General features: G+C 37.2%; 1 protein-coding gene across 2 annotated transcripts in view; it reads left to right on the plus strand.

Annotated features, from left to right (window-relative positions):
* Positions 1 to 10,377, plus strand: part of LOC134577723 (cell division control protein 42 homolog) — a 44,315-nt gene extending 33,938 nt beyond the window's left edge. Inside the window, exons 5-6 of one of the 2 annotated variants that reach the window (XM_063436592.1) lie at positions 1,079 to 1,276; positions 9,566 to 10,377. In XM_063436592.1, coding sequence (XP_063292662.1) covers positions 1,079 to 1,276; positions 9,566 to 9,655 — 288 coding nt within the window. In that variant the 3' untranslated portion in view covers positions 9,656 to 10,377. Of the gene's footprint in view, positions 1 to 1,078; positions 1,277 to 7,847; positions 8,512 to 9,565 lie in introns of those variants that run through there. The other variant, XM_063436591.1, reaches the window with a different exon arrangement.
* Positions 10,378 to 10,629: the final 252 nt, after the last annotated feature.

Below are 10,629 nucleotides of genomic sequence, written 5' to 3' on the forward strand. Positions count from 1 at the left end.
CTAAACCTGAAAAATATTTTTATCCCATCACACCAGTCTTATTACACTCCACCCTTATTAATTCTGACTCCATTTCTCCTTACTCTTACCCATTTCACTTCACTTTACATTCTCATTTCCCGTATTATCTCCGATCTCTGCATTTTACCTCCTCTCCTCCTGTCCTTGCACCCTAAACTTTATACACCCTTGCAAGGCTATTGAAGAACAATTGTTCTTTGTTTTGCATTTACGTTATGTGTTTAGAAGCATTACAAGGTGAGTGTAATGATCATGATTTTAATGGAGATCTTTGCAGAATGATGATCGGCTTCTTCACGCTCTGCATGAAGACACAAACGCCTCCAACAAAAATGCATTGAGCCAGTGCATCTCTATTAGGATATTCAGATTGGCCCAGCACAGGGATTGGTAAACATGCACTCTAGCCTCCAATGCATAGGGAGGCATTGGTTTGACTGAGTTAATGTTATGATGGATCTCAGCCAGGGGTGGAGTGGCGGCCATGGTAAAAGCAGCACGGTGGGTGATAGGAGAGTTTTAATGCTCTTATCGAAATAATAAAACACTCTAACATTAAGAATACATGTTTGCATTTCTAATGTTAGTATTCCTTTAAGAATGCCTGCCCCTCGAGAAATTGACATTAATTATACAGAACAACTTTTTATTGACAAGGACTTAAATTGCTGCGCTATATTGCAAAATAACACCGTATAAATAAATGCATTTGTGTATACCAGGTAGAAAGTTATTGGTTGTAATGTGTCTGTTAGGTTTCAGATATGTTTTAGATCAATATTTTAAATAAACTTTTTGGTCTTAGAGACTCTTCTTGTTACCTGTTAGCGTTTTAATAAATAAAAATAGCAATTCTGATTATTGCGTGAATGGCTATGACAAGGCATGTTTGGAAAAAGCTGAGGGCTGAAATATATATGATCATTTGCTTGTCAGGTGAACTTGGAATGTTTGCATCCAGTAGTCAACTGAAATAACTAATTTCCCATGTTGGTAATATTTTAATGGTATTCGTTTTAAATGCTCGTGACAACATTTTGGCATGTGTGTCTTGCAGTGGGTACCAGAAATTACTCACCACTGTCCCAAGACTCCTTTCTTGCTTGTTGGGACCCAGATTGACTTAAGAGATGACCCTTCAACAATCGAGAAACTTGCAAAAAACAAACAGAAGCCAATCACTCCAGAAACAGCAGAGAAACTTGCTAGAGACTTGAAGGCAGTAAAATATGTGGAGTGTTCTGCCCTCACACAGGTGAGTAAATGATCTTTGCTTACACACTGCTTAATAAACCTTTTGTAGGGGAATATATTGATATTTACAGATTGCTTGGACACTGATTACTTCATTGGCTAATGTCGGGATGTAATGTTATATTCCTTTCAGATTTTCTTACTGATAATTCCTAACTAGAACATCATTTATTTTTTTTCACCGTAGACATCACCTTTTCTTATAAAGCTGTTTTTGTTTCCTTTCACATACTTTGAAAGGGAGCACTCCTTATCTCTTCTTAATTTATGGCACAGTTGTTTATTACATTTTTTTTTTGTCATGAGATATTTTAAAAGGACTCTGCCATACACGACAAGCACAAGTCTTACCTTATAGAGCTACTCTTTCAAACAGCTGTGTGTGTGTATATGTACATACATGTGGTGTGAAATAGTTAAAGAACAGTCACCAGAAAATGTATTTTTATTATACGAATTCTTCTTTTTCGGTTATGTTAAAGGAACACTGGCATTGGAAAACAAAAGTGTATTCTTAACGCTATAGTGTCCCTCAGCCATAAAGCTGTTGTGCGTGTCCTGTGTGGCACTTTCAGTTTCACTTGTTCAATAGTGTAAGAGACTGTTTACTGTAATTGACATATTTCCATTACTGTCATCCTTACATGATTTAACACATTAAAACTACTGGAAATGTGTAAATCGGAAAGCTGTCTCTTACACAGAATTGAAACAAGTAAAACTGAAAACGCAAGACCGAACAGGCAATTTCCAAAATGGCAATCACAAATGATCAGAGCTATTTAACAGCAGGAGCTCAAACAAGCAGGCAGTCGTTATAAGCTGTGTATATGTTTTCACATATACTTGATTTTAAAAAAAGTCATCCTTTCATTACACGCTACAAGGATTCTTATCGTAAAAATCCATATTCTGGTAACAGTTATCCTGTAAGTATATGTATCTGCCAGTTCCACGTCACTGGAATACTGATAAGATGGCCTTCTGAAATCCAAGCAGCTGTCCCTAAATTAAATGTGTGCCTTCGTCATTAAGGAACAGATGGGTGAGCAGATATGCACTTGCATACATTTCTGGTGGCCATTTTTAAGAATACATACATGACCAGGTAGGTATTTCTTTTATAGTAAAAGCTGTAATAGGGGCTCACTCCAATATTAAAGCGGCACTGTCATGCCGAACTTACCTTTCCTCAATCTCTTCCTCTTCTCCCCCTCTCTCGGGATCTGTTATTCTTTTCTTCCTGTCTTCTTTAGTTTTCTTTAAAATCGTAAGACAAAGTAGGGACTCTTTGCCTTATGGAGGATTCCTCCGCTTGACCAGCTCTGACCAGCGGAGGAGCAAAGTGTGCTTCATTTCCGCTGGTCAGAGCAATTTTCCCATGATCCCTAGCTTTCCTCCCTGTTCCCACAATGCTTCCTGTCAGTATTGCCGAACGTCCTGTCACTTAGACAGAACGCCGGCAAAACTGCCGAATTGCGTCCTAACAGAATGAGAAAAGTTTCTCCATTGGTGTTAGGATGCAATTCGGTACTTTGATCGTAGCCTGTGGCTGCTCACTGTAAAAAAAAACCTAATAACCTCCCCCCAAAGAACTTTCCCACGCTGTGTAAAATGACACAGAGCACTCTGATTGGCTTAAACCAAGAGTGTTCTAAGCCTAATTGCAGGGCGGGGCAAGGCTTTATAAGCCTTGACCCGCCCTGCGGAGCTCAGTACGCGACGTGCCCTCCATGGGTGAACATGGATTAATTTTTTTTTTGCGCTCGTGTTTTTTTTTTGTTTTTTTTTTTTAAAGTGCGACGGGTATGATGGATTTTTATTTGCCCTTTTTGAGGGCTGAAGAAAGAAGAATTTAGAAAAAAGAAGACGTCAAATGGTAAGTTTTTTTTTTTTTTTTTTACAGGTTAGTTATTTTATTCCCCCCTCACTAATTTTAGGGTGAGGGGGGTAGGTAGGGGATAGAATGTTTTGGGTGGGGGGGGGGGGGAGGGCTTAATTTAGGGGCCCCACCCACCGCGCAGGGGTGGGGGCCAGGGGGGAGGACAGTAGGTCCCCCCCCATCTTTATTTAGAGCCACGGGGGGGGGAGGACAGTAGGTCCCCCCCCCCCACCCACCGCTCAGGGGTGGGGGCCAGGAGGGAGGACAGTAGGTCCCCCCCTTATTATTTTATTAGGGCCCCCACCCACCGCGCAGGGGGGAGGACAAGTGTCCCCCCCCTATCTTTATTTAGGGACCCCACCCACCGCTTATTACCATTTTTTTTTTTTTTTTTTTTTTTTTTTTTTTTTACAGTGAGCAGCCACAGGCTGCTCACTGTTTAGTGGACATGCCCCTACTCGCAGTATAGCGAGTAGGGGCATTGGGGAGATTTTAATCTCCCTTGTGCTATTATGGGGGTCATATTGACCCCCATAGAGTAAGGGGGGGCCTGGGGGGCTTATGAAGTGGTGGGGAGCACTGCTCCCTGCCGCTTCTATAGTTACATATTACAAGGAGGGAGCACGCCGGTAGCTCCCTCCTTGTAATAAACTGAACGAACAAACGAACACTGATACTCAGTGTTAGTTTGTTCGTCTGATTTTTTTCTATTCATTCATTCGTCTGTCTGATGAATGAATAGATGAAATTCCCGTTCTCATGTCCAGGTGTTTCACTGGGCATGTGCGGGAATCTCTCTGTCTGTGTAGTGTGGGTAGATGACGTGTCCCACAGGGACTTCACCTACCCACACAAAGATGGCGGCGCCCTGAATAAAGATCAGGGCAGAAGATAAAGAATAAAAAATAGGTAATGAGGGGACTTAGGGGCATTTGGGGGTGACTAGGGGGTCGATTGGATGTAGTGGAGGCGGGAGGGGGGTTAAAACAAAAACGGGATTCGGCATGACAGTGCCGCTTTAAATGCAAAGTATTTTTAGGCAGCAAGCAGGTATTTCTTTTATTTTGTTACATGTAGGTTAAAATATCTTTAACTTTATGGCCATTACCCTAACACATTTTAAAGATTTTGTGTAATCGTATCTTGAAGCTGATTCTGTTGCTTATATATCTTGAGATTGACAGAGTTCTTTTAAAATATTAGTATTGGGGCTATTGGTATTACTCAAAAAACACGACTCTCCGACTATTATGTCCTTGTGATCACGGAGTCAGATTTTTAACAAAAATCACATCCCACGTATGTTCCTGTGTTGGGGAAGAAGTATTTGTTACAGCGCAATTTACACTTTCATCTATGGAAGGTCACACTTTTTATTTTTGGACAAAGTGATGAAATTGACACACTTTGTAAAGCAAAGCGCTCTCTTTTCCGGCATGATTATCGTTTAGCATGAACCAACATTGCCTTTATCTGTAGTGTTTGGTTTTACTGTCTTGTGTGTTCTAAGTTTAGAACAGACTGTGTAATATATGGATTTGAAGACTTTTTACCTCTTACAGGAAATACTGTAATTCTCTGTAAAACTCTGAAGGTTTAATGATGCAAATGGTAAAGGTACACTGTATTCAGAGGGACAATTTATTGCATTAACATTATAAATGTATATATTAAATAAGACAGATTTAAAGGTAGAACAAACAGTTTGTGTTAAATGCAGCTTCCTCTTCTGAAGTCCTAAATTAGGTTTCAGTAGTTTGCATTAATATTTTAAATTGCTTTGCTAAAGTGCATTCAGATATTTTAAATGCAGGTTGTTTACAGAATGCATATATATGTGTGTGTGTGTGTGTATATATATATATATATATATATATATATATATATATATATATATATATATATAATTTATTTTATTTTTTAACGCATTTACAAATTGTTTCCTTGTTTAAATGTTGTGTAACATTGTTTGTCTATTGGCTTTTCTTTTTTTAATTTAATTATTTATTATTATTTCAAGATCCCATTTCCAGTCACACTACTGCCTTGTTTCCTGAAAGGCAACCATTTCAAAATGGCTTTGGGAAAGTCCAGTTGATACCTTATTAAAAAGCTATATCAGCCATGTATATTTTTTTTTTATTTTGAATTAGATTTTTTTGTTTTTCCTTGGCATTTATTTTAATTTGCTTTTTGCTTGTCATTAAACTGTGGGTTGGGTAGCACGCACCTCTTAAGCTCTTGAAATACAGTGTTGGCTGTGTATTATGGACAGTTGGGAAATTGGCTTGTCCACCCCTCTTCCTTCCTGCCTTTGAGTGTCTGTGCATAAAAAGAAAATGCTTTTTATTTTATTTTTTTAAGTTTAGCATACTCTTTAATAAACTGAAGTATGTATGTACTTTAAGGTTTTTTTAAAAAAAAAATAGTACACATTTCATATTGTGCCCTAGTGGGTGATCAGTGGCACAGGAGATTGTTGCGCGATCATAGAAGCGCCAAGGCACACCTTATTTGTCTACTGAAATAAAATAAAAATGTCACCTCCTGTTTAGACTAAAATGTTGGGGTCCATTTGGGAACGGAGAAAAGTCTTTATTTTTATTTTCTCATAACAAAAATGTGGCCTCAAAGTAGTGAAACAAAGCAAATTAATTGTATAGTTAATCAAAATCCAAGTGTCAATTTACTACAGCTCATCTACGGTCATTCTGATATGAGCAGTCTATATAAATGATATTATTGTTACTTGCAGAAAGCTTAGTCTGTTACTTGGGCTTGTTCCAAAGATAGTGTCTTATGGTGCTTCAATATTGCAAAATTTTATTTTTTTTTATTTTTTTTTTTATGGCAGTGTAGCTTATTAAGTTCATTTTATCATAATTCATTATGTCAAGAGTTTTTCTTAAATTATTTTGGTACCTTTTTAATATGGTTTAAAACTTTATCTTTGATCTCTGCCTCAGCCTTTATTTTTGTTGGCTTTCATCAAATCCTGCAGATTCAAACATAGCAAATATATAGCATTTTACTGTACAAGACTATGGGTTATTGGAAATTCAGAGTTTGACTTTGCACTTGGATAGACCTCTGCAATGTTTAGAGGCAGGCCTGCTCATTCGGCATAACAAGTGTGAGTTAATGTTCCTATGATTACTGTAGACTGCAGGCAAAACAGTGAACAAGTAGTGAGTAATGGGTATTCTTTTCAGATAAACTTGTGTTGAGCATGTAAACATATTAACAATAACACTTGTATAGTGCCAACATTTAACACGCAAATTTACAGTGGAGTATAATATACAATGGGGAGGGGGCATTTAACTATTCTTATAGTGGCACTGTGACCTCAAAATTTCTTCTCATAAATCAGTTCAAAGTAAGTAGTGTTTTAAACTAAGTAAGCTATAGTAAGTTAAAACTAGAACTAACAATTGGAAATGTATCAATGTGGAGATTAACATATTGTAATTTGCAACACCATTACTAAATTACTGATTCATAAACAAAACATGACTTGGAGAACGTTTTTTGATGTCATGAGCCAGTCAGACTCTTATGATTGAAATAGCAGCTGCTAGCTTACTAATGTGCAGGAAATAGGTTTTTAAAATGGAACTGTCACTCCCCTGAATATTCCCATTGTACAGCGCTATGGAATCTGATGGCGCTATATACAAAATAAAATATTACACCTTTGAATAAAGCTACCTATAATTGGCTTTCTCTTTTTTTTTTTTCTCCTCCTCCTCCTATATGATGCTAAGATTTCACAATCCAATTCGTTCCAGGCACATGTACTGCAAAGGAGGAAAACCAAAATATTATCTAATATTATTCTATCCAGCTCCCGGATAGAAGTAAATTTATGCAGTTATCCTTTAATTTATATTTCACTTTTTACAAAAACATGTTTATTACACACAGAATGAAATGTAGTAGTCAGAAACAAAATAGGAAGTGACCGTTCTCTTAAAATCTGGTGATTTTTTTTTTTTGATTTTTTTTTGTGACCCCCCAAAAAATGCCCACAGGTGCAATAAGGGGGGACCTCAAGAAATACATTAAATGGTTTATATCAGGATTAACGAGTCTGCTTTTTAACCTAGCAAAGTTCTGAAATAGTGAGGTTTCACCATGAAATGTTCTAGATGAAACATGGCTGGCTGGGGAGATCCCCAAATGGTGTAGGACAGCCATAGGCAACCATTGGCACTCCATATGTTTTGTACTACACCACCCATGATGCTTTGCCAGCATTATGGGATGTGTAGTCCAAAACATATGGAGTGCCAAAGGTTGCCTATCCCTGGTGTAGGACTACAACTCCTTTTAATGCTTTTCCAGCATACACACTTGCAAAGCATCACTGGAGTTGTAGTTTACACGGCAAGGAGATGAATCTTTAGACAATCTAAGTCTAGAGGTTCTGTGAATGAGCAGTGTCCTACCAAATGTTCTGTCAATTTCTACATGTGCAGTAAAAGAGGTCTCTCTGAATGCATACCTATTGCTCTATTTGTATTTGCTAATCCTACTAACCATAGCATGAAATCTTTCTCTTTCTGCCATGGGTGTTCTGGTGATTAGGTATTCTGTCAGTTCGGCTTACTCTTTTTGTATCTGCTGTTAATTTCTCTCTAATACTCTAACCTGGCTGCTCTTTTCTTTCCTCCCCTCTGTCTTGTAGAGAGGTCTGAAGAATGTGTTTGACGAGGCTATCCTAGCTGCCCTCGAGCCTCCGGAAACTCAGCCAAAAAGGAAGTGCTGTATATTCTAAACTGTTTTCTCCTCTTCCCCCTGATGCTGCTTCCTCTGTCCCACTACTGTAGCAACACAATAAAATAAAAAAAAAAAAAAGAGTAACCATTCATAATCTAATAAAACAAATATGTTGGCAAAACCTGTGCGTCTTTCCTTAAAAATCCCAAAATGAGACTTGCATTCATCTCCTTCAGTCCTTATTGTTAGGCAGTTTAAAAATTGGACTTTTAACTGTTTTTTGGGGTTGCCATAATAATTTCATGGCCTTAAACGGACCAAGTCAGTGATGAATATTGTATTGAAGATGCTTATTGAATTAGAGGGTTTATTTTTTATTTTATTTTTTTCTCAATTAACCCTTTTGGCTGCCATTCATTGCTGACTTTTTGTGCAGCAAAGGTGTTAAATGATGGAGACATAAACCTTAAGTCTTAAGTGCTTCTGCAGCACAGGGGTTTGAACTCTTTAATTAATGTTTTTGTTTTACAAAGAGGAGGGGTAGAAAAAAAATGAACGGAAAGACTTTTCTTTGTGAGTTATTCATAATGTGAGTGTTTATTTGTAATTATCTTGCCAGTTGGAAGGGTGAAGCGCACATTTTTCTTTTCTATAAAAAAAAAAAAAATATATATATATATATATATATATATATATATATATTTTTTTTTTTTTTTCAAATTTGCCCTTTGCCTTTTTTGCTTTGCACATTGTAGTGTTCTTGTTTTAGTTTTGTGGTAAGATGGACAATTGAACATAATCCATGTTTTTCCATTTTGTATAATTGAAATTGTCACTTTGATAAAGCTTTGTGTACAGTTATTTTTTTGTTTTGTTTTTCTTTTCTCTGGAATGCAGTAAGATGTGCTAAGTTTGGCCTGCTGGTTGATGCCTACAACGTAGTTTTGGTCCAGACCTAGATTTCGTTATTTTGGGGATGGGGTGGGTGGTAGCCTATAGCGGGTGCACTTAATATGATGTCCGACATGGGTTTTATTTTTTTTTATTTTTTTATGGCTGCTTTTTGGAAACTCTGTTCAACAGTTTGAGGAATCTATACAAAATGCCTGCTAAATGTGTGTGTGCTTGCTACCTGTTTTTTTGCAATTTACCATGTATGTTTACCTCCAGCTTCTATACCTATTTGCTTTTTGCTGAAACCATATTAAGGACTTGCTCGAAAGGAAGCTCTAAAAATGAACTGATTTCAACCAAAGAGGACTTTACTAAAACTAAAGAAGATCTGCTGGTGCCAGTGCTTGCTCTCATGCTTCTTAATGTTCTCTTAGTCTCCGGGAGTCCTTATTTTAACAGGTTACAAATTCTGCTTGGTGTCTATTCCTTTTTCTTTCTTTTTGGTGACATGAATTGTACTGTTTTGACTGCCTAATCATTCCAAAATACATATTTAAGTTTAAATATCCTTCTTGTGGCCTCTGACTCTGCTCAAGGTAAACCTTTAAGTTTTTGTTTTCATTAATCACAAGATAAAAGATTACTTCAATCTTCAAAACTCAGTCCAAATGTGGTTCTTTTAGTGGCAACTTTATTTTGTTTGGTTATGCATCACTTTTATGTTTGTTTTTTTTTGCTTAAATATGTGTCTTAAAAAGAGATTGCCCATTCTCTCTCTTTGACCCTTTTCAGAAAGGCCTAAAGAATGTATTTGATGAGGCGATATTGGCCGCCCTGGAGCCCCCAGAGCCCAAGAAGAAACGCAAGTGCGTGCTGCTATGAACACCCACCATCCATGGTCCTCCTTCTGCAAAGCTGGTGTCGACGTCAAACTAAAAGCAATGTTTAAATCAAACTAAAGATGAAATACAATTCCCCCCCCTGCCCAACGTTTACCACCCTTAAACAAAGGGGTGTCCGAAAAATCAAACCCAACAACTTATGTAACATAAAAATAGTTGAACAATTGTGTATCTTCAGGATCACACATAGACACACACACATTGTTACTAGGTTTTTTTTTTATATTATTTACTGTATCTAACGTCTTATATTAAGAGCAAGGCATGCTTTGTAGGTAACAGACTAATTTTAAAGCTCTGTTTTATCAGCCCAACTCTTGTACCAAGTTGGCAGGAATTTTTTTTTCTGTTTTTTACTGTATAATTGCACAAACATCGGGCAGGTTGGCACGTTGTTTTCCCACGCTCACCTAAAGTCTAAGACCCCAATATAAGCCTGCTGCCAATCTAGGACATGAGTTAACACTAGACAAGCATGATTCTAGTTTCCAAAATCAAAATGTCCTTTGTAATCTACTTCCTCGACTGTTAAAGTCCAGGTTTCTGACTCTTGACATATAGAGTCGAACCATTTCAGCACTGACTCTCCAGAATATTTCTCCATCTTTCATTTCTAACTCCTTTTTTTAAGTTCGAGGGTAGATATGTGTTGGGTGCCTCTTTGGCAGAAAGTAGGGATTATTTCATCCCCTGGAGTATCTTGGCAAATTCATTGACTAATGACAATTGACTAATTTAGGTTTAGTCTTTTCTTGATCACATAATTGATTTTCTTACCAATATGTCTAACTAATGAATACAAATAGTTTCACATCCATGTTAAATAGATGTGCCTGATTTACATTTTTTGTTTATGTTGTAAGGAGGGAGTGGTTTTTATTTTGTTTAGTTTGATATTTGAGGGACCAGTCATTGTCCTATTAATGTACAGTTTGCATGTAAACCTAACCCATG

The sequence above is a fragment of the Pelobates fuscus genome, chromosome 11 (genome assembly GCF_036172605.1).
Source record: "Pelobates fuscus isolate aPelFus1 chromosome 11, aPelFus1.pri, whole genome shotgun sequence".
NCBI lineage: Eukaryota > Metazoa > Chordata > Amphibia > Anura > Pelobatidae > Pelobates > Pelobates fuscus.